At 32.3% G+C, this 26,462-nt stretch overlaps 1 protein-coding gene across 3 annotated transcripts in view; it reads left to right on the forward strand.

The window, feature by feature from the left end:
* CDH18 (cadherin 18) overlaps positions 1-26,462 on the forward strand; it is an 870,012-nt gene that overhangs the window by 584,821 nt on the left and 258,729 nt on the right. For all 3 annotated transcript variants that reach the window (XM_081054270.1, XM_081054271.1, XM_081054269.1), the window contains one exon: positions 14,378-14,861. In XM_081054270.1, the coding sequence (XP_080910396.1) occupies positions 14,634-14,861 (228 nt within the window). In that variant the 5' untranslated portion in view covers positions 14,378-14,633. The remainder of the gene's footprint in view (positions 1-14,377; positions 14,862-26,462) is intronic.

Genomic DNA, 26,462 nt, shown 5'->3' on the forward strand with positions numbered 1-26,462 from the left:
ATCCTATGAGATTACTGTCCTTACAAAATGAGCCCCCAGAGAGTTGTTCCTCTCCCTTTCTCTCTCTCTCCTTATTTGCATGAAAACAAGGAACACACACAAAATGGTTGAATCCTAAGATAGATAATGGGAAATAGTGAATATATGAGATTCAGTATTGCTATTAGAGCACATGTGAAAGAAAAGAACTTTGGGATTGCCTGGCCCTCCTTTTTGGATGTATGTGCTCACATGTAAATTCACATTGTCCAGCCCTGCAGGCATCTGTTTCACAACGCTTTGGGGGCCCTCCTCAAAGGAAAACAATAGAATGATCATTGTTTTACTGGTAATAATGAGAATAATATCACTAATTACTTGAGAACTTTATATAGTCCAGGCTCTTGAAGATATTGTCTCATGTAATAATTTTATCATTCATACCGAATACTTATTATGATTAAGCATGTGAACTCAGAGACTAGCAGTTCAGCTTGCCTATATAACACAATTTACTGATGATGAGTGGTAGAGCTAGGACTCGAACTCAGATCAGTCTGACTTCGAAGCTCTTGTTTTTCAGGTCTGTCACCTGGCTAAGCCAGATAGTTTCTCTATGAAGGACAGATTATATAATGAAGAATTCACTCTATGTTTTGATCATTTACAAAGGTAACATGATGTGGGTGAAATAGCGTGTGAACAATCCCTTTTTCTTATTTAACCGCATTTTAAATGAGTTTATTTATCTACATGTACAAAAACCATGCTAATAAAGACACATTGCATGCACAGATTGCTTTTTTTTCCCTTATCATGTAACAGAATATTCTATCAGCTAATAAAATTCTGGTTTTCGTTTGTGTTTAAACTTGCAGATTTTAAATTTTTTTAAACAAAAGAGGACTGCTGTCTATTGATGTGAAAGAATATGTGCTTTTCAAGGATATAGAGTTTATTTGTCCATGCATAAGATATTGATTATTTAAGTTACTGTACATTCTTACAATTGTGGGATATGCGGTAGTTAAAAATAACATTAGATCTGTGGTAAACACACAATGTATTTACTATTATGGCAAGAAACAATTACAAAATGCTAATATAACATAACTCTTGGTGTAAAAAGTTATCAATTAAGTTTACTTTCTTTGTTTTTCTCTGTTTGATATAGTTAACAATTAATGACAATTAATTATTAATATTCAGAACTGCATATACATATTTTTATATATACTTGTATACATGAAAAGTAGAACTTAGAGGCAAGGGAAGAAAGGGAGCGGAGTTTTTGTTTTGTTTTTGGCTTTTCCCTTTATACCTAATTGTATTCTTTTTTTATTGTTTTATATCTTACCATGAGCAGGTAACACTTTTATAATAAGAGTAAATAATAAAACCATCATAATAGTGTCTTCAGGATAAAATATAGACCTAGAGAATATACGTTTAATTATTTGGAAGTGAATACAAACATCTCCTAAATATTCCCAGTAAAGACATACCAGATGAAGTCTTTATTTTTATAGCCCCACAAGTTAGCCATTATATTAACAATGTGTCTAATCCCCCATGTAAACTTATCAGCATGTAATCTAATAATGCCCTGGAGGGCATAGCACAGTTTTGTTGCTTTGTTTTCACCATGATTCAACAAAGTTATAGGTGGGCAGCCAATAAGAATGAACTGGAACATCCACAGGGACTTTATTACAACCAGGAGAGCCTTCCTTATATTCAGTCTTTTGAATGATTATATTATGTGAACATATTACCTACTTTATTCTCTAATTGCTAAAAGCTATAACATAGCAGAAACAGGATAATGCAATAACTGGAAATATGAACATCAAATTGCAAATGAAAACAATGAGTTTTCAGGTAGTAAAAGTAAAACTCTTTACTTTCCAAACTCCCTCAAAAAATTAGATATTTTATGGGTCTCATTCTATTAATATGCCAAAATTTTAGTAACACCTCGAAAAGGTTAAGGGTGAATTTTCTTTTATGGGTTTCAAAACTGATAACAAAATAGTTTCTCCTCTTCAATTTCCCTATGTCCTTTGTATTTACATAAATCAACATCTCAAAAGAAAAATCCCCTGCTATTTAAATAACCCACCTTGTAGAGGTGATTCTTAGAGTTTATCCTACTTTGGAAGACTAGATAATCTGACTCATTTAAACCATAAGCTCCTTATTTTATTGATGCTATTAGAATGCATTTACATATGTGTGATTTTTCTGAACTGGCAGAAATGTAGATAAAGGTAACATGGAAGAAAAAATTATATTTATCCTAAATATTTGTATAGTTTATCATAGTGCACAATCTTATTATCACAGTGCACAATCTTACTTTTTAATTTTAGGATAATACACTAGAAATAATCAAAACAAATCCTCATCTTTATCTTTAATTTTGTGGACAGAAAAAATGTAACAATAAAAATAAATATGAATCAACTGCTGAAATGGAATATCTATATACCAACACTTCATATTACTTATTAACACATTGCAAGGGTTTATTATGAATATGAATCAAAAAGAGTTCTCAAATATTCTTGTTTTTAGCTCATATAATACTAAACTGCAATTCATGGGGTGGGTACTATTATCATACTCATTCAACATCCAGGAAACAGAAACGTTAAGATGTCAAATAACTTATACATCTCAAGGACCAATGACAAGGAGACATAAGCATAATTGAAACCTATATCTATTCAAATCCAATGTGAGAGAAAGATATTGAACTCAAATAGAACTGGCTTTAAATCTCATTTCTAAGGACAGCTATTTCAGTGCTGTGAAACTTAGTCTCTTTAGGTAGAAAATGATCATAAAATAGCTTAAATAAGATAATGGCTTTAAGCATATAGTCATTATAATATATATATGCTATATATATACTATATATATGTAGTATATATGTTTGAAGTGCTAATTTGTTACCTCACTCTATAAACAAATATTAACATAAATTCAGTGTAAAAGATGGTTGGTAGTATCTGGGTCTTGCCTGAATAAAGACACTGACTTAATTAGCAGTGCAGTTTTTTTTTTCTCCCATAAAATACTTTGTTCTCTAGGCTTCTATGATACCCACCTTCCCCCACCCCCTCCCTGCCCCTCCACCACACTGCGTATTTCTTCTATGTCTCCTGATCCTCCGTGGCTTTTCCTTACCTCAGCATCTGCTGTTTTCTCTGGTGACATCAGTGCATACATCTGTTGGACTGTCCTCATCGTGCACATAGCATTTAATGGGATAGCCTTAGGGTTCGAGTGTTGCCAAGTAGATATAACAAGCTTACAATGCGATGTTACAGTCAACTATACTGGAGAGAGTTAGACTGGAATGGTGGAAGGTAAAATGGAACTTGAATAGAAATATAAAGTCCTGTCAATCATTAGATAATTTATACATATTATTTTATGTATATGCATAAGACTACTATGCATACCTTTTTTTTCTGTTTGGGACATTTTGTCAAATGTTCTCATTCATTAAATTTCAGAAGTACAATATCTCAGAGTTAAACTGTGGCTCCTGTAGATTTATATTTTCTATTGAAAACTAACAATTTTATATTGTAGGTTGGTTTGACTCCATATGCTACCTGAAACCTTGGCATATATATGACATGCTAAAAATTTAACACTTAATTTTCTTACAAATAATAATCAAGATGCTATATATTTTAACTAAAGCAACAAACTTCTATATAAATTAAAGAAACTAAAATACCCTCCAAAAAGGGAGAATTGTATTCCTAGTGTTTATAGAAGATAAGCCGGTTAACTGTAGAAATGGTTGAAGAAAACACACTAGAGAAAAGCTAATGTTTTTTCTTTTTTTTTTTTTTTGTCAATTCCTTTGTAGGTTTATTATACCCACCACTATCTTTTTGTATCCTATCTTTATGTATCCATTTGAGGTATTTATGTAGTTGCTTTCTAAAAATGGGTGTTTTCAAAACATATGGGAAACATTTATTTAACTACACATAAACCGTACGTTATAGGCTTAGAAAACCAGAGCTCTAAGAAAAGGCACACAAGTCTTAAATATTCATTATGAAGACATTATGCAAATACTCTCTTAACATTTAGCTTTAATTTCTTTTCAGGAAATCTAAAATTTAAATTACAGTTAAGTCATTTTCTTATATGCAGGTCATGGGAAGTAATTTTAATACATGTACACGATGCATATAACATAATACTTCATGTAAAGGGAGTGCTGTTCTTACTTTTAAGAGACATACGTTGATTTTTATTTTCCCAGAAATCATGGTAGATTTTGACTGAGTCATCCAGATACGACTGACTTTGTCCGTAATAATTATTTATTCTCCTAGAGATGTCATCAGGTTATTAGACCTTTTACATATGAGAAAATGTGTCTAAGGTCACATGACTAATAAATGGGACCCTCAAAACTGACACAAACCTGTTTTTTTTTGTTCACTCAAGTGAGTCTTGACTGTGAGCACAAGATTATGTTTCTCATTAAGGATACAGAGATTAAAGTGAAATTCTGGCAGGAGTTTACAAGTTAGTTTGGAAAACAGACACAGAAATGTATAAATCATGAGATAAATGTGACTATAGGGGAGGAGGATTTTTTTGTTTTTCTCTTTTCTGAGTTCTTTACTGGGGTTCCTGTAATACTACAGCAAGAGAGAAGCATACACATTTATTGAACATCAGTTTTATGTGACATAGCAGCTCTCATAAGGAAATGAAAACCCAGAGAAACAGTTTAAGTCAGACACTTATATACTGAGTTGGAGAAAGAGGAGTAAATTCTCTAAAAGTACTGGGCAAAGAGGCTTGGGCTAGGTAGTTAATGGATAGAGAAGTTACTAAAAGGAGAAGAGTTTATCAGTGTTTCTTTGTACAGATTTCTCTTATCTCCAACTTCCCACCCTTGGTAATAAACATGTATCTTTCCTTCTAATATAAGGAGGGCATCTTTTATATGGAATTTGTATCTACTTTTAGGAAGGCCAGCATGCCCCTTTTGTATCTGGTGTTTTTCAGATGCCTTTAGCTAAAAATAATATAAATGTCAAAGTGGCACATTTTGAGGTGGAATATTCTGAACTTCTTCCTTCATGAGGAAATAGGGGACCTACGTGACAGTGGATGGGCTGCAAGCACTGGCTTGGGGGACTAATGATTCACTGATCATTAAAACAGAGAAAAGGGTTTTTCATTCAGAAGAAATGGCTTATGCAGAGCATAAAGGTTAGACAGAGCAGAGCACAGTCAGGAGTGAGCACAGTCATGGTAAAATATGAGTGGGTCGTGGGTGGACACTAAAGGTGACAAAGGACGTAGAAAAGAGCCAAATATTGAAATGCTATGAATTTCATGTGAAAGTTTTTTGAGTCTGTCCTGGGAGTGGTGTAAAGACATAAAAAAATTTCAAGAAGAGTGGTTAGGAGATTATACATAGCTAGAGGACATATTTCAAAGGGAAAGGCATTAAGGGAGCTCTTTGGACAAGTATCACTCCTTCCTTTGAATTTCATAGTGCTGTGTTACCCATATGACACAGATATAAGATATGTCTTCTGACTTCAGAGAAAAGCAAGATCTGCACATTTTCGTATTTGTGATAAAAGTTGCATAGAAGACTATCGCAAAAAATAAGTTCTCTGGAACTTAGAATGGAGGGTTATCCATCATCGCTCTGTGTTTTTTCATTCCAATTTTCCTTTCCTTTCTTTCCTTCCTCTGTATGTACTTTGTTTCACTAACCCTTCCCAAAATCCAAAGCCGTGAGACTATACTATTTTAGCTCCATGGTTGTTAAATTAGGGATAAGGTCAGCTCTGAGTAACAGAAACACAAAATAACTGTGGCTTTAAAAAGACTGAAATGGTCTCTCTCTTAACTGATCTCAGAGGAAAGCACCCCAGGTCTCACGTGCAGCTCCTCTCTGTGGTGAAAGGTGCTTGGTTTCTCCACTGCCAGGCTGCGCTACTCATTCTCATGGTCCAAAAGGAGCTTTAGCCACACATTCAGCATCCATGTGGCAAAAATAGAGGAAGGAGAAAGAATAGATAAGATACATGTCAACAGTCTTCTAGGGAAATTTCCTGGAAAGTTATCAGACAATACTTCTGCTTATATGTCATTGACTACAACTTACCATAGTAGTTATTAATACTCAGCTGCACCTGAGGCTAGGAAATGTAGTCTTTATTCTGGGGAAGTGAAGAATAGGGACTTATGCTTGCCAAAACATATGGGTGTTCAGTCATGGAAACCAGACAGTGAGGCCATTAGCAGTCTCTGCACCAGTAGGATTCCTTTAATATATATATATATATATATATATATATATATATATATATATATATATATATATATATATATATTAAATGAATAAATATTAATGTATTAATATATTAATATCAATATATTAATATTAATTAATATTAATATATATGTGTATATATACACACATATATTAAATCGAATCAAATAACCATTTTAAAATTCATTTCATAAAATCCTATATGTGAAATGAATATATATGTGCATATTTTTTTCAGTGAGAAAGTAATAAAGCATAACGTAGTGTGATAGGTGGAAATATTTTTGAAAGATTAGAAGAAATTCAAAATATTTTTCACTCTGACATATACAAGATGTTATCAAAAGATACGGTAAATGTTTAAATAAAACGATTTATTGCAGTACAAGACACATTGCCATTAATCCCACTCAAAATACCGTCCCTCACTTTGAACACACTTAACTAATCATTCTTGCCACTTTCTGAAGCAGTTCTGGAAGTCCTCTTTTGTGAGTGTCTTTACTTCATCCTCTTCTATGTCACACATCACTTCTGTTATATGGAAATTTCTGTCAAAAACATGATAGTGTGTCCTCATCCATTTTATTCACTGGATCTGGCACCGTGTGACTTCTGGCTTTTCCCCAAAGTTAAAATGACCATGAAAGGTAACCATTTTGAATCGATTCAGAACATCGAGGCAGCCATGACACCACAACTAAAGACACTCACAGAAGAGGACTCCAGAACTGCTTCAGAAAGTGGCAAGAATGATGGGATAAGTGTGTTCAAAGTGAGGAGGAGTATTTTGAGGGGCATTAATGGTAATGTGTCTTTTACTGTAATACTTTTTTTTTTTTTTAATTTAAACATTTACCTTGTCTTTTGATCACACCTCGGACAGATAAATAAGGAAACATTGCATTTGGCACCATAATTTTATTTTTCTATTTTTTTTCTAATTTTTGAATGATGTCTACTAGGCATTTAAAGATTGAAATCAGCAACATGAAAATTGGAAGTAATTCTATGATATTAGCTATTCAAGTCAAATTGATCAATATTGCGAATATCATCTTATATTTGCCTGTGCTTTCGATACATTGCTTTTCCTACTTAGCTGTATAATTTCTGGAATACATAAAATGTTAAAATAATACTCAACCCTATATAAATATGTTTGCATTAATCTAATGATAATGAAGTGTATCTTGAGACAGAAGAGTAGTGACAGTATGTATGGTTGAATATATTGTCAAAATGTTGTATATTTTTTATCAACATAGGAATGTTCATACACATATGTTCCACTATATATAGTGAATAAGATATTAATCATAAAGGCATATAATTATGCCATTATAAAGTTTACTAATGCACATTTGAATCATTATTTAAATGGCTTCCTTAATTTCCTCTGTGTTACAAGGACCTTAGTTTTCTGTTTCTTTGTTTCTTTATCTGTTACACAGACAACAGTTTAGTGGTTTCCAGAGGTTAAGGGGGTGGGATGGTAGAAGAGGGTAAAAGGGGTCTAATATATGGCGATGGAAGGAGAACTGACTCTGGATGGTGAGCACACAATGTGCTATATGGATGATGCATGATAGAATTGTATGATTGAAACCTGTGTAATTTTACGATTGTCACCCCAATATACTTAATTTAAAAAGAAATAAACACATATGCTATGAAATAATTGTAAAAAAGAAAAGTTCCCTATCCTTGAATTGAATTTATAAAAGTTAATTAAAATATCACTATCCACATTAAGGAAGGAAGGAAGGAAGGAAGGAAGGAAGGAAGGAAGGAAGGAAGGAAGGAAGGAAGGAAGGAAGGAAGGAAGGAAGGAAGACAAATAGGACTTTAGTGAGAAAGTAGGATTTTATTGATAAAATTTGACTTTGTTGTCCAGTACTTAGGTTTCTTTAACTGTGACAGGCTTTTAAGTGAAAAACAAAGTATAAATAAATTAAATCAAAGAATGCTTTAAAAAGGTTTTTCTGTAACATGTTCTTACATTTAAATATTCCAAATGGAAACTTTTTCTTTTAACACCACTCTTGTTGCAGCAAACCTGAATAATTTGTCTATTTCCCATTTAGTTATTCCTTCATTCAACAAATGTTTAGTTTGTGACTCCAATATGAAAGATACTTCAATTGCCAATACAGGAGAGGGAAAAATACATAGATATAGTGTGAGAACTTTAAGAAATATGACACAAAGAAAACATTAAATAACCCTACATAAGTAATTAGAAAGCTGGTCTGCAATATTTAGAAAGGATAACATAAATGCTGTGGTAGTTTAGAGGAGCAAGCAGTCCCATTAAACTATGGTATAGAGTCTTGCAGGTGAAGGATTTGCGATTTTGCCCTTCTTTCAAGCTAATAAGTTAGGCTACCACAATTTTACAGATGCTGGCAGAGCATATGAGATTCTAGATCAGAGACAAAGAGTTTTTACCCAAAGCATGGTAGGCAGCCTAAGTTCCTCTTGCTCTTCACATCTCATGGCATGACATAGAACAACCACACACAGAATATATGGATCACAGCTAAGGAACCCTGGATTTTGGAATTCCCAGTCTTATATGGGGTCTGCTGGCACACTTCCACAGTCTTTTTCCTAGAAGAAGACAGTATCCAGTCAGAAAACAAATCTTCCCTCTGCCCTCAAGAGAGGTTCTATCTTTCTTCCAAGGTTATTTTCTATATAAATATCCTTGAAAATATAGCATGAAACAAAGCTGTCAATACCTCTTTTTTAGATATCAAGACACACAATAGACCCAAAAAGAATTGTCTCCCAAAACAGAAATCTTTGTGGAGAAATACCCTTTAGTCACAGTATCAGAGAATAGGTTTTATTAAATGAAGTTTGGAGAGTAAATCTTTTATGGTAAAGGGAATTGAATGAGCCATATCAGGGAGTAATACCTGTAAGTATGTATGTAGTGTTTTCATCACTGTCTCCATGAAAGTGTAGTGAATATTTCCAACAGAAAAAATGCATATGCAAAAGTCAACGATTCCTAAATTATTTATGTTTTTATTTAGATATTTCATTATATTTTAGAGAGAGCTACATTTGCGTGTGTGTATGTGTGTGTGTGTGTGTAAGTGTGTGTAATTTAAGCAAAAGCTATTTATCACGTCCAAAGCTTGAGGCTATGGGAATATCCTGAAATGGTCAGATTGAAAGTGGAAATACTGATTTGGTAGTCAGCCTGGGAACAATATTGCAACAAATTTAGATGAAGCTCTCTACAACTCCATATGGTTCATCAGTATTTGGATTTTGACTGTAAGCAAGAGCTATTTAATTCAATTGATGCCAATGGAGAAGAATATAATTAATTATTAAACAGATACATTATCAGTTGCGAGAAAAGAAAACACCAAAGTTGTGGAGAAAAGAGTAAAAGTGTATGGTAAAGGACAGGAAGGTAAAACAAAAATTCATAGCTTAGTATAATTGGAAATTAAATAAGAACTAGACTTAGAACAAGAAAATGATACTCATATTGTTATTGGATCTGAAAATGGTAGAAACCATAAATCCAGACATACACCTGAGAATGCATCTTGCCTTTAATGAACATCCCAAAGGATAATTTTAACATTTTAGAACACGACATCCTCAAGATAAGTAAATACATATATGTACATGCATACACAGCATATACATACATACGCTCATAGAGATAGATCATAAATAATTATTTATTAAACTGAAAAATTGGTTATTATCCTGAATTTGTATCTTTCACCTCATATAAGTACTCTAGAATTCAAACACAATATAAGTTTCCTTACATTTAAATCTGCCTGACAGGATGATGGGTTTTAATAATTTATTGTGGGAAATGTAAATTTCATTATTGTCAGGATGAGTCAGCCTCTCCTGAAGCACAGCCTTCTCATCTGATGGATTTACAGATTTGACAGTTGTGCATTAAGCAGCAAGAAGCTCCCAGTGACATGCACTTCCCCAACAAGGTGCCCTTGTATGTCTCACAATGAAAGTGATTACAAAAAAATATGGACTTTCCATCTCACTTTATCCTCGTGTGACATTTACTATTTAAACTAAGCTTGCTCTATGCAAAGTGTGATAAATTCCTTCCAATAATATACAATGTTAGAGTTGAAAAGTTGGGGGTAATCATAACTCTAGGCTTTTTGAATATATAAAAATACATTACTTCACCCCACACATATGAAGGATGGAATGATACGTTCATGAAATAAAAGTATTTTTAACACAGACATTTTGAAAAAAAAAAATGAACAAAGGAAACTCCCTTCCCCTCCTCCCCAAACATTAGGCATTCTCTAGACCTCTTTGAAGTCTCAGGTGTTTAAATTAAGAATGAATTGGGAAGAAAATCCAGTCAAAGTCCCCTGTTACAAGACATAACATTTGGGGGTAAATGTGAAAATACTTTTCTTGAGAGTGGTGTTTCTTCAAAGTTCTCTGAAGGAATGAATGGCTAATGTTTAATCTTGTATGATGTGATTAACTCAGTGTAAGAGAAGTCATTTGTAAACTATGCAGTTATTAAATCATACATTCAAACAATTAGCTGAACATGCTCAAAGATACTTCAATAAATATCTTTATTCATAAATGGGAAATGTGAAGCTCAGAGAATAAAATCCTCATAAAAATGTGATAGTTTTCTATGAAATGAACATTGGAGGTCATGTCTCTTGCCTAAATAGAGTGTTACTAATTCTACTACTGAAGAGGGAATAATTACAGCAGCAAGAGGACTGGTCTCGGAAGCAAATTTGGATGGCTTATATTAAGTACTGAGCAGAGGAGAGAGGTCTCTATCGCGCATTATAGCGTGCAATGCTTTATTTGGAAACTACTTCTTTGGAGTATTGTTGCAGTAATGCTTTGTATCAGAGGAGGTTCTTGTTTTCAAGCCACAATAGTCAACCTGACCATGGAAAGCAGCAGATTCATTTATTGGAATAATATTGTATAGCCATCAAAATTGATGAGAGGCCTTAAGAATCTGGTTTGGCAAGAAGTAGGAACCAATATAAGTTAGGCAGTTAGAAACAATGTCAAGTATTTGATACTGAAACTGTGTAGGCTAGAATGTCCCTTAATTCGTTCAGCTTCCATTGGACTCTGTCTGTCATAGCGTCTGGACCTTGAGACCCTTAACAGTGCTGTGAAATAGTTCTCAATTTTCTCTACATCCATCCATTCTTTGTTCCAGGGTGTTGGATCACATAATTAACAAGTGTATGTCACTAGTGCAAGGTAGAAGAAGAAAGAAGAAAAGTTATCTTCTTCTGACTTGCACCGGTTCATAGGTGTTCAGAGGCGAAAGTTAGGGCTCTGGACATCAGAATTCATATTGGAGTGTTCATGAAAGCATGGGTGGTGCTTAAATGCTGCTTCGTCAAAAAATGCCAAAAGTCTACAGCTTATTTCTATTGTGTTAATCTCAATCAGTGTTTTATTTTATTACTGTTTATATTTTAATCCTTTCTACCCTATGAATGGGTGGATTTCCTAGAGTAGAACAGAAAATGTTCATATTTGGAGTCTGGATATAGTAAATGAAATTACTTTCAAAAGTACAGCAGTAATGTTTACATTTGTTCTTTCATTCCACAGAGTCTCATTTATCACTCTTTGTAACTGTCATAATAGAGATTCATAAACATATAATGAATATGTAGAGTAAAATGCATTTGTATATTTTTAGAAAGCCACACAAGATGACAATTGTAAAGAACACACTCATTCTACATATCTGTAATACATTACAAAAACCACTTTCCTCACCTTCTACTCATGAATTATGCTTTGTGAAACAACTTTGCATAAAGGGCAAAGATGTTAATTTCATTTAAAAAAAATCACACCAATGGTGTGAAAGTATTACAGTAACACCTTTTATATATTCATCAACTTGACTTCTAAGAAGACAGATTAAAATATCTTATTTTTAAATTTGTGACTTAAAAGTTCAGAATATTTAGATGGTTAAGAAATGAAATTTTAATGTAAAACAATTCAAATAATTTATTAGATAGAATGGAAAGGATATTAAAAGTACAGTAGTGATGTTTACATTTATTGTTTCGTTCCTAATTACATTCCAAATATCACTACTGTATTTTTAATAGTTGAGCCACAAATTTTAGTAAATGAGAAAATTGAGACTTCAAGAAATTAGATGATTCACATAAGTACGTATGGTAAGTAAATGCTCAAAAAAACAAACCAAAACAAAACAAAGCTGTGCTTTCTTTTCAGTGCTCTTACTATGTTGAAACTAGAAAGACATTTCTCTCTTTTTTTTATATGTTAGGAGTTATTGAGTGATTTATAATTTAAATAACTGAAAATATATCTTTGCTTTCAAAAAATATTACAAACTTCAATTTATATTTGCCAGATGATTAAAATGAAATCCCAGTTCTCATCCAATACAACACTTACACAGCTGGTGCAGTAAACATTATTATTAACCCAAATTTATGGGGAAAGATACTGATGGAGAAAAGAACTTTGCTCTGGTTCTCATGTTATTATCTTTTCATTTGCTGCTCAGTGTAAACTTTTTAATCAGTTGTATAAAATAATTATGCTATACTGATTATTTATATTCAGTTTTTAAAAAAATAATTTATATTGTCATGTCTGACATCTTGTGAATCATTTACATCCCCATTTCAATTTTCATCAATTTACAGGGCATGAATTTTATGAAATGAGAAGATGATTCATCTAGTATTTTTTACTTGATGGCATAGCTATAATCTTGAATCAATATAATTTTTCTAAACAAACATTGAAACACACATATATAAATATACAGCAAAATTTTTTACACAGTTTTATGTTCTCAATAAGTTAATAATTTCAGAGTCAACTTTTTCTCTCCCAAATCCTGTTTTTCGTTTTTCAAAAATCTTGCTCAAGTTTTATTTTGTCTAATTTTGCTAAAACCTAAGTCCAAGTCTGTAACATTTCTTATTTGAAAATCAGAGCATTTTCCCTTCTGTTCTTTTTGCCACCATTTCTTTTTCATTTACTCCTTTCTTTACATAGATACTAGAATTATGTGTAGTGTTATTCAAAGCTTGAATAGCTATCTTTCCTGTATGTGAAGAGTACCCTAGAGTATTATCTGCTTACCAGTCAAAATCCATGCAAGCTATTATTGAGCCATTTGATATTCTCACTTATATTTGATTGTGCCAATCTGATACCAAGCGTGGAATAACTTTCAATTTCATACATTTTTTCAGCCATCTTCTTTTCTGTTTTATTTTTATTTTTATTTATTTATTTATTTTATTATTTTGTGTGTGTGTGTGTGTGTGTGTGTGTGTGTGTGTCTGTGTGTGTGTGTGTTTCATACTAAGCAACTTAAGTACCTATTCAATTGCTGGGATGGTCTGTGACAATTTTTCAACTTTTGGAAGTATTTTGTTGAAGTTCAGTGAGTCACATGTAATAGGTAATCTATTAGTAGTATGTGTAGTAAATTTTTGTCACATCTAACAAAAAAACAAACAAATAAAATGAAAACAAAAAATCTGCACTTAGTATAGAGTCCCTTAAGAGATCACATATTGTAAGGAATCATACTACACTCAGGCATGTGCAGATACTCATGGTCAGTTTATGAGCATTTCAGTACTCATTAGGGCTGCATTTTGTTGATATACATATACATATGTACATATATATATACATATATACGTATATATATATATACGTATATATGTGTATATATATATATATATGTGTATATATATACACACACACACACACATATATATCCTCAATATACATATACCCTGAATATATAGAATTGAAAATTAGCAGTGCAGAGAGGGAGATCCATGTAAAAATGCATGCAACCTGCAGGCTTATGCATGACTATGTGTGTGTACTTCTGTATGTATTTTCAAAAGAATTTGTATACATTCTTTGCCTCTCAGCATCACACTGCAAAATAGTATAATTTGCATTCAGAGCAAATACTTAAAACTAGCCTATTTTGTAATGTATATAATTTTCTTTTTCCATTAGATAGAAAATGATTTCCTGTGTTCACCTACTGTGAAGACTTACAATCAGACAACTGCAGCTCTGATTCTCCAAGTGTTTCAGGATGTAAATGCAGTCTGACCTTTCCCTGATGGACTGTTAAACCATGGACACGCCAAACAATTTACTTTGGACTGCCCTTCTGAAAGATGCTTCAGCTTCTGTCTTGAATGCTCAATAAGCATTTGTAGCTGACAAGGAAAAGGAAGAAAACTGTGAACCGGAAAGTTATCTTACAATGAAAATTACGAGCACATCTTGCATCTGTCCAGTCCTAGTGTGTCTCTGTTTTGTGCAGAGGTGTTATGGAACTGCTCACCACAGCTCCATCAAGGTGACCAGAAACCAAACCAAACACATTGAAGGTGAAACCGAAGTCCACCATCGTCCCAAAAGGGGATGGGTTTGGAATCAGTTCTTTGTTTTAGAAGAACATATGGGACCAGATCCACAATATGTAGGAAAGGTAAGTTTTTATTTCTTGGTTTGTTTTTTTCCTTTTGAGAAATTGTGGGGTGAGATAAAGGTGAAGATAGATTTGAATTTGAAGAAACAGAACATTAAGTGTATTATGTGATAGAATGTTATTACTTACACTAAACAATTCAAAATAACGATTGAACTTTATCAATCATGTCACATGTCCCTAAACATTGGTCCATACAAACTAGACCAAATGTTCTTTACCAAGATGTTGTTCTTCCTGGCCTCTCATGTAAAATGAAAACACTTAATGAAACACACAATTAAGTAACTGTGTCTTTATTACCAAAGATATGTTGGAATTCACAATGTTGTTTATTGGTACATTAATATTTACATTTTTAATTGATTGCTAATGCACATGAAGCTAAAAAGAAGATACTATATCATGACATTTAATATATTTCTAGTAATTGTTACAGAGATTGTATTTGAATTTGGTAGCCTTCAAAAGCTTATTTCACTTAGCATAATGTTATTATATGTATATTTCTGCTTTCCTTATGTACAAACTTCTTTTAACCTTGACTTTTTTCTATAATCACTCCTGAGAAAGAACTTCTGTGGTATTTTCCTGTTTGTTTTAATTTGTTAATGATACTTCACATTTCTGGCTGTTGTTTTTAATGTACAGATGAATTAGGTTTAAAAAAAAAAAAAATATATATATATATATATATATATATATATATATATATATATATATATATATATATATGGCACATGGGTATTTTTCTATTCCCCCAAATTAATTTCCATGACAATGTTGATATATTTTAAATATATTGTAAATATACCTTGGATATACAGGTTGTGTTAAAATTCCAAAACAATGAGGTATATAAAACGATCAGTAACTTCAGACTTACTTTATTTTATCTCAAAACCAAAGACAAGACAGCTTAATGGTTTATCAAACCCTTTAGGAAATTGCATGCTCAGTAAAAAGGGACAGTTTAAGCATGTGTCGTCTAGGCTTTAGAGTAAAGAATAGAGTGGGAAGTGGAGAGGCCTTCTTCTGATGAATTACTGATCGATTCTTGGAAGCAGCCATACTTAGGCTTATTCAGCACCTATGAGAGAAATAGAAAGCACAGTGGTAGAGTATCTGAGACTGCCGACTAAGTGAATTCCATGTCCTGCTCGATTGTTTATTTTCACTTTAGCAGTGCTAGTACTAAAAATAAAAAAAAATAAATAAAAAAAAACACAGTACTCCCAGCCATGGTGGTGCTTCCCTAATGTGTAGGCAGTACAGGATCACCAGCCATCTGTTCCATCCCTCGTCCAACGGGGACTGGGTTGCAGCTGTATTTTCCATACAAAGCAGGAGCTGTGGAGTCAGAATATGGACAACACAAAAAAATATGAAACAATTCTATCATTTTTATATGCATATTAAAACGAGACCAAAAAACAAAACAATCCAGAAAAACAAAAACTCGTCTGTATTCTATACTTTTTTTCTGTATAAATTACCCCGTGAAGTAAATGGAAGCATGTATAAAATACAAAAATGACATATTGAATTATTAGAAATTTATTTTTGTTATTAACTTCAAGGTCTTTTTTTTCTATAATCCTTTTAATCCTTGAAAAGGAGAAAAGAAGAATAGAAAATGTTATTTTCCTTTAAGAGTACACCAAAAGAAACAATATTTTATTGAAAATATTTTGTTATGCATATTTCTTACCACTCTAATTTAACTATGAAACAAAATTTGCTAGAAAGAGAAAGCGAAAGATCAGACAACTTCTCATTTCCTCTTGAGTCACGAGGTTTTAGTAAAAGATGAAGCCTCAGTCGGTGGGTCAATCCAAGCCATCTTTCTGGGCTTGGGTGCCAGTGAACATATGGTTGAGAGCTTGTTACCCATCAGGAGGCAGTGACGGTCTGTGAAACCGTTCAAGTTTCTGGAGGATGAGTAGAAATTGGTATCTGTTCCATTGTTTGTAGTACTGACAGATACAAAGAGTCGCAAGGGTGGGATCTGCTTATTTCCTGTCCACCCTGGGTCCCCTCACTCATAGTCTTTCTATTCTATTTTAACTTAATTGTACAGATGCTTTTCCTTCACCTGTCACCCTCCAACATACATACATATGTGCATACTGAGACAATTCAAAACACCCCACAAAGCTCAACAATCCATATGTGCTTAAAATGTCTTTCTGCCCCATTATTTTTATTTAATAAGTTAATTTATATCTCATAAATACATTCATAATGAGTCAACCATATGTTTGTAAAATGCTCCTAAATAAAAGATGGTATTATTAAAATTACTATGAGCATGAGAAAAGACACCTTCAGAGAACTAAAATATACTCCTTTACCCTTTACACAGAAATGCCATCGGAAATTTTGACAACAGAAACAAAAAATAATAATCATATAATGCAGTTCTGGTATTAAAATAATATTTTTTTTCTGGATGCATTTTATGTTTATTTCAAATTATCCTTGAGTTCTTGATTATAATTCTGTATATGTATAGTTATACTTCACATTATAAAACATTTACTGGACTTTTGATAAGAATTCAAGCCTGTTTTCATACATACCAAGTTACCTTATATTTCTTATGATAATTTTCTTAGACTTTTCTTGATCAATGATTGGATTTATTATGAGGGAATTTATTCTGTTGACATTGGCCAATATATACTATTCATTACTAAGACATTTATATGTGCCTAAGGCCATGATCATAAGGCTGTTTCTAATGTAAAGAATGTAACTATATACATATGTGTATAATATATGAACAAATTATATAAGTATAATTATACGTATATGGCTGTATAATTGATAATCCATATTTTCCCATAATATAATGGCCATGAGAGTTCAAATACCAGAACTAGAATATGAAGATATCTCATGGCTTTTATCTCATGGCCTTGTTAAATATATCTTCAAGTAATTGAAGGGTTAGCTTAAGGAAAATATAATAGCACATTTATTAGAAACTAAGCCCTTTCATCCTGAAACAAATTGTATGGTAATGTTATTATAATTTTAAAATGAAAGTGTTCCCTCTTTTGCAAAAACCATGGAAGAACAACACAGACCTTGCATTTTTTATTTTTCGAAAGTTGAACAGTGCTGAATAAGTCCCGTCATAAATAAGAATACAATTTATTGTGAGATGTCATACACATCCTAAAATGCCTGCCATACCTCACACCTATCACTGGAGTAGACACATTGATTTCATGAGAACAATGATTAGTGAGTAAACAGTGGGGATTGGGTCGTAGCTTCTCTGCTTATTATCACAACTGGCAAGTCTGTTTATTTTCCCACATTTCTGTTTCCTTACGTGTAAAACTGAGAAATACTATCTGACATTTTTATGACTTATTCAAGTATATTATAAAGTTTGGTCTATGGTTCAGATCATAGGTCATTTAAACTATAGTTTGTAAACCAAATTCAGCCAGTTGCATGTTTTGATATTACCTGCATACTAAAGAAGTTTCTTTTATTTGTAAAACATGGAAATCATTTTTAAAAATAATAGTTTGTGACACTCAGAAATTATACGAAACCCAATTTCAGTTTGCACAAGTAATGTTTTATTGGAATACAGCCACTCTCATGCATTTTTGTATTGCATATGGCTGTTTTCAAGCTTGGTAGCATTGAGTAGTGGCAAGAGAGAGTAAGGCACCCAAAGTCTAAAATATTTACCAATGGCCATTTATTTACAGAAAATGTTTATGAGCCTCAGGTTACACTGTGAATGCTTTTGAAGCAGGTTTTGGGACTCTTTCAGCTTTATTCACACAGCATCTGTCTCAGTGCTGATTGTAGTGATCTAATGTGATAATTCACTGGGAAGTACTCCATAAATTATAACCATTTGCAGTGATGTTAATGGTTGTTATAATTATTTGAAATTATTGGGACAAAAACCTCTTTCGTTAATCATTGCTTTTATGGAGGAGGTACTTTTTGAAGGTCTTTACATCACCAGTTTCACTGTAGGACCTTCCCCCAACCCCCACAGTCATTTTAATGAACATTAACTCTGGTGTTTTTGTTGTTGCTGTTTTGTTGCATTATCTGCATTAGTGTAACAAATGTCCTGGTATACACATCAGTTAGCACACATATAGGTATATCTGTGGGAGAGATATACAAGTGGGATTAGGATTCAAAGATAAATAAACCTTTAATTTTGGTATATGTTACGAGATCCTCTTCCATAGTGGTGCAGTGCTTTGCACCTCTCTCAGTTGTACAAAACTGATTATTTCTCTACAGCAATGCCAACAGATGGGATTGTAAAACTTGGAATTTTGCAAATATAAATAGTGAAAAATTGCATCTCTGTGCACTTTTAATTTGCATTTCTGTTATTATGAGTGAAATTTATTATCTTGTCATTTGTTGGGTGATACGAGTGTTTCTTTTTTTGGTAACTGACTCTTCATGGCCATTGATTTTATGTTATTTTGTTAGTCTCTTTAACTTATCAATACTAGTGGTTCATTATATATATAGGTAGATATAGATATATATTAGATGTAATAATTCTTTGCCGATGATGTAAGTCATCAAACTTTTTTTCACATTTTTTATTTGTGTTTTGACTTTGTTTATGATTTTTGCTGTAGAGACATTTAATAGTAATCCTTAGCATTCTTTTGTCTGAAACTATTAATATATTTTTATTTGGTTTGGAGTCTTCTGAAATCTGAGGATATTGGTCAGAATTAGGGGCAGTAGATACAAATGCATTCCTGGGACCTGAATATCTACAGTTCATCACATAAATTAGAGAATATTATTGAATACAAAGAATGGTATAAACATAGAGTTGCTTGTGTTAGAGACCAGATATTATAATCTGGATTCTTATTTTTAGCCACTAGCTATTGGCTGTATTGCATATATGGCTCATATTTACCAATAGAACGTATCTTACATGTGCAGGTTGTACTTGCAAAGTGTAGAATCTTATGAATATATATTAGGAAGATTTAGTCATATGTAACAGGTAGTATCTAACAAACTATATACATTGCAAACAATGTCTGTTAAAATACAACTGCTAGAAATAAGCTTCATACATTTTAAGTGGTAAATGTGATTGGAAAAATGTTGTGTGCCATAAATACATATTATTTTTATTTTAAAAAACATTATAGGTGACTTTAACTGGTGAAGCATTCTTGCATAAGAAATAATGGAAACTCTTTGTTTATTGCAAGATATCTGTAAGTGGATATTGTCCATAAAGCATTATTTGATAATTAAAGAGAATGGAATAAATAATAACGAACAAGAGATAAGAGATCAAGAAGTGTGTTTTATGTTAAGAAATCTAACCTAGTAACAATATCATGTTAGGTTTTGGTCTGCATTGACATTTGGTTTTGGTCTGCATTGACATATATATTTGATGATAAAAGTTAATAAGAACTTCAACATTTTCAGAATGAACTAAATGAATTACATTCTCCATCTTCACTTTTCTGCATTTATAGTGTATCTGCTTGTAACCGTTACATGTAGAAGATACTGCTTATATCTGTTAAGAATTCAGTTTACTAAAATTCTACCCCTCTTACTCCTCTCTCCACCCATATCCTATATGTATGAGTAGATAAGTGAAGACCTTAGTCAGTTATTTACAACTTGCTTTATTTAAAAAAAAAAAAACAACAACAACAAGCATATAGAGAGTAAGCAAGGAATTGTATAATAGCAGTAAAAACGAACTAAGAAATCATCTTGCCAAATCTCTCTAGTAATAAAAAGCAACGATGTTCCAAGGAGTTAAATGACCTCTTTATGGGAAAAGGGATTAGTTATGACACTACCAAAGAATAAATTGTAAGATATCAGATTGTTTAATGAAAATTAGTTTCTAGTAGATAGTGCATGAAATCCCCCTTTCATCATCACTGTTATTGCCATTATTCTATATTCTTTCTTTAAAAGAGAACTTTCACATCTCTGTATGAAGTACTATTGTTTTAAATTAAATATGTGATTTTTGAGGCTAAAGAGAGAATACGTTATGTAAAAAGGAATGGGAATGTTCAGGCTTTTCAGAAAAAAAAAAATATGTGATAGCTTTAATGCCATCATGAACTCTGAATTGAAAATTAATTGCATAGCAAGGAAAGGTCCCAATTGTCATTTAATATTCTCAAGATGATAATTTTATCAACATTTTTATCATAACTTCCTTGAAATGGAAAACTTCCTATATCGAAACATGACATCTGAATTTTATAAAATGACAATGTGATGACATGATGTCAGGTGAAATTAATTATGGCAGTCAGTTTGATATGGGCATAATTTTCTTCTCAATAGTCATCATACAAATCTAACTGTTTACCTCCAGGTCTACAAGAAATTGAATGCATAAAAGAGGATTTGATTTGCCATATTTTTCATTTAATTTGTAGTGATTTAGAATTGTTTTTAAGAAATCATATTTCATTAAATTTAATTGTATTTTTAGAGAATAATTGACATATTATTTGAATAATTTTAAAAGTATTTAATGAACAGCTTTGGCATTCATTATATAGAGCATTTCTTAATGCTAACTGACACATTTTTAAAAGGTCATTAATGCAAAACAATACATATGCTATGGAACATTATATATATATATCTCTTTCTCCTTTTTCATGTTATATTTGTCTAGCATCTTGTTTCCTTATTTTTTAAAAAAGTGTTTTCCAGATTTTTTGTTACTATTAAAGTTATTTCAACATTCTGTCTTTCATAGATTTACCCACACTTGCCAATGCCTTTGTTTTTCATTGCTTCTATCCCTGTTCTTTCTCCTGGTTTGATTTTCTTATTGCCTGTATGCAGCCTTTGTTTATTTATTTTTTAATTCACCCTGGGAACAGTAAAAGCTCTCTTTCTTTTCTAATTGAATCATTATTTTTTGTGTATAGGATTCTAGGATGAGTTTTTCCATTATTGTTTTTATTGAAGATATATTGTGTTCTGGACTCTAATTTTGAAAATGAGAAGTCAATTGAAATTCCATTTTAAATGTCCTCTCTTTCTTTTTGATTGGTATCATGATTATCATTGTGTCCTTTGTGGTTTGTGGAATCACTGTTGTGTCTAGGCTATGGATGTTTCCTTTATTTTTCGGCTTTCAATTTGTGTTGGTCTAGGTATTAATTAGCTAGAGCTACCACAACAAAGTGTTATAAATTCACTGATTAAAACAAGATAAATTCATTGTCTGACAGTTCTAGAGGCTAGAAATCTGAAATCAAGAAATCTTCAGGGTTGGTTGCCTCAGCAGTTTCTGGAGTATGAAGTTTTTTCCAACCCTCTCTTCTTGGTGTATTAATGGCTCTCCTCATGCTAACACAGTGTTCTTGCTATGTGAGCATCTGTGTCCAAATTTCCCCCTTACTTAAGGACATCAGTCATTTTGGATTAGAAGTCACCTTAATGACCTTATTTTAACTTGATGACCTCTATCATTTTAACTTGATAATCTTATCTCCAAATAGGATGCTGATGGTGAGAACTTGAACATATAAATTTTATTCATAACAAAATTCAACCCAACAATTGAAATCATTTTTTGTACAATTATTAAGATTTGTATACTTTATACAAATATAGTATCCATTATTTTTTGATTTTTCTTCTTTCTCATTTACTGTTATATCTCTTTCATATAATTTCTGTTAGATTTATTTCTAGCATTCCAATGCTCTCTTCAACTAAGTTGAACAGTTAAGTATGCTCTTTGACTTAAATGTGAGTATAGTGACTATATTTTTATTTTTTTAGTTATTTTAGTTCATGTCCTCATTTTTATATAGTAATACATCCTTTCACTTTGACCTCCCTTTTCTTATGATACTAATTATTGCAACCATCTGTTTAAAAATCTTGTTCAACTTTTCTAATTTTGTTTCTTGTGTTTGATGCGTGTTTCTTTTGTCTATTCACCATCTGTCATGCAGATTTGATTCTGCTGATATAGGGATCGGGTCCCCCAAATGATATAGGATTCTGATGTCTGGTGCCCGGAGATCTTGGTCTCATGTACGCGAAGAATAAGAACGCAGACTTGGAAGGAGAGGTAGAGGAACAAAGATTTTTATTAAAGCAAAAATACAGCTCTCTTGCAAGAGGGGGTACCCAAAATTGGGATGCCCACTGGCTAAGGCAAAAGGCTCTTACTTTTATACTTTCTCTTGCATGTTTGGGGAAGGAGTTGGTGCCTTCTGATTTTTGTCTGTCAGATTCACTGTTTGTCCAGCCTGAAGGTATTTATGAAATAACCCAATCATCCCCAGAGCACAATTGCATTGTTGCCCTGAAGCAAATGAGTCATTTCAGAACCTGGAGTTCCAAGATAGGACTGTCTTTGTTTATTCTATCAGGGACTTCCCTGTTTATCTAACAACATGCTAGCTAACCTGTCTCAGTGGTGTGTCTTTTACAATTTCATTTTTACTTATTTTCAATAGTGTGTGTTGAGTGACAATGGGGATTTTGGTGAGAGTCCTCCAAAACAAAGCTTGAGAAACAGCCACAGAGAGCCACTTAACTTTTTTTCAGTGGGCAACCAACTGGTTTCAGAAATCTGTATAAACATTAATTTTTTTTAACTATTGATTCCCATCCATACATTTTATGTAAACAGCAACAACAAGAACAACAACAATGCTAAAAAATAAAACTTATATACCTTTCATCTAGGCTGCAAAGTTGGGTTTTAATTTATTGCAGGAAACTTTTTCTCTACCAAGAACTGCTAACAGACCACAAGCTTTCTTGCTACTTTTTAAAGCTAGTAAGTAGTCTACTTTTCATGTCATGGAGTTGTTTTCAAGTAGTCTTATTTTCTTCAGATAATCCATTTTTAATTTTAAACCTAGAGTAGTCATGGTTTCTAATCTTCAGGGTAAAAACCAAATTTTTGGTATCCAGAGCCTATATCCAGTTTAAATTCCCCAAAGATATCAGTCTGGAAAGGGCCCCACAGGTACTAAGCTCTTTCTTCCTTTCTTGTCCATAGTGAGTGATATTTCACTGTTTCTAGCTCAGTTGTATTGACTTTAAATTTTAATTTTATCCATCATTTTAATTGTTTATAGCAAGAAACATGTCTTCATTATTTTTGCCATTTTTCTGGTCATATCTTGCTTCAGATTTTTCTTTGCACAAAAATAATATGTGGATTAGATAATCTTAATATCTTTTCTAAATATTAATAATACTACATTTTACTATTGTTCTTACAGAATTAGAGATGAAAATCCAAATGTTACCATTATATGCAAGAGTAGAAATATGCATTTCAAAAAGTCTTTTGCACTTTATAACTAGCTATAGAGTGATTTATTTCAATATATATTTGCCCTGAGGAAATGAAAAGTTTTCAACATAGGTATTAGATTAATCACAGGAAATATGTTTCATTATTTTATTGATTTTTTTCAATGAGTATTTGAACATTTAATTGCACTGGACCTCACATAACACAGGCATTTAATTGAAAATTGAGCCTAGAGGGTCTTCAAATACATCCGTTTTTGTTTTTTTTTTTAAGTTTCACAAAGAAAATACCAGGCATTCATTATAAGAATTACAGAGTAAAATGTAATAGATTCTTTTCTTTTAGGATTATTTATCTTTCCTATATATAATTTGTCACCACATTTATTGACATTAGAACAATATACTCGTATGGTATGAATTATTTTCTACACTGAAAATAAAATAATAATATAAAAAATAAATACTAAAGTAAAATATAAAAATAAAAATACACTAACAATCATAGTCTTTGGTTTACCTTGTTTTGCTCTATAGTTTGATTACAGTTCAGTTTACTTTGACAAAAGTTGAATGCTATTTAGATTACGTTCTTCCATTCAAAATATATTAAGCCCCTCCTCAGTTCTGGTCACTAGCAGAAAGATAAAAATAGGTCTGCATAAAGAGTTTGAAAATGAAATTCTACAGAGGAAGTAGAAACAGTAGAACAGAAGTACCAGCACAGTAGATAAGGAAGGAGAAAAAGCTCGAGGAGGAGAAAGTTGACAGTAAAGCTTGAATGAGAATAAAATAATACTGTATTATATAATTTCTAAGAAGACAGAACTTATGTTGTGTTCTTATCACAAATAATAATAATAATAATAATAATAATAATAATAATAATAATAGGGCAGAAAGACATTTTTGGAGGTGATAGATTGCATGTTTATGGCATGCATTGTGGTGATGGTTTCATGAGTTTTATACTATCATCAAACTCATCAAGCTGTATACATTAAATATGTATAGCATTTTGCATGTTAATCATATGTCAGTAAAACAAAATCAAAGATAACAATGAAGCCTTTAAGAATTAGGGATTATATCTTTCATAGTTAGTTTTCTACCTTGGCAGTTATTTTCTACTGAGCAGCCTTACTCTGTTCAGGGGGCTGACTCACATTCAAGAGGATTAGTAGTAATAGAGAAAAGCTATAAATTCATGTGAATCCATGGATTAGTTGTAATAAACCTATTCATCTTCAGCTCTCTCGATTGTTGTCCTCTAGCCATTAATAATCCAGAGCATGCAAAAATGTGCTACTCATCCTGCTACTTATCTGAACTCTTCTTATCTGCTTTAATGATAGACTCAATGTTTCTGTTGATTGGTAATATCCTGCTGGATTTTGAAGAAAACTATCTCAAACTAGATTAATAACGGGAAGTGATTTACTAACTTGCATACCCGAAGAGCAAAACAGGCTCCAGGTGCAGGTAGAATAAAAGATATGAATGATGCTATTGGGATTCTAAGTGTTTTCCTAAAGCTGCAAATTCTCAAGTGTTACGTGAGGTCCCTAACCCAAGGTTTGCAGGCAGCAGTTCAAGTCGGTTCCTGTGCTCTGTTACATAGAAAAGAAAAAGATTTCCTTACTGCCAGCTAGGTATAGAGGGATTGTCAATGCCCAAATATTTGTCAATTCCACATGTTAGGGTCTGTCTTTTAAAACCTCCCATTTCTAGGTACTAGTTTCTCTCTCATTTGGAGTCCGTAGATTGGAAACAGTCTCCATTGATTAACAAGGAAAAGGTCAAGATAAAATATAAAAACATAAAACAATATAAATTAGTTTTGCAGATTAGGCATGCATCCTTTCTTGAGCCTTCTTGGTCGACTGTTTAAGCACCATTATGGACCGATGACAGTCAACCTGTGACAAATAACTTCAGTCCAGAATTTCTGATATGAACTTTGGGAAAGTTGCATTACAATAATGTGCTCAGACAAGTGCTGTCCAACAGAACTCCTGCAATTATGGCCCCAATTTATATCTGTTCTGTCCCTTATGGTAGCTACCGGCCTCATGTGATTATTGAACAATTGAAATATGGCTAGAGAAACTAAGGGACTGAATTTTACATTTTATTAATTTTAATTTAAATAGCTACCTGTAGTATTGGATAGTGCCAGCTTAAACTGCTCAAAAGGGAAACCTAACCTCATATGCAAAATATGTTCAAAAGCAATAGTCTATGAAGGTCACATAAAACCATTGGCATACACAATGTGATTAAACACTA

Source organism: Rhinolophus hipposideros (assembly GCF_964194185.1).
Source record: "Rhinolophus hipposideros genome assembly, chromosome: 7".
Lineage (NCBI taxonomy): Eukaryota > Metazoa > Chordata > Mammalia > Chiroptera > Rhinolophidae > Rhinolophus > Rhinolophus hipposideros.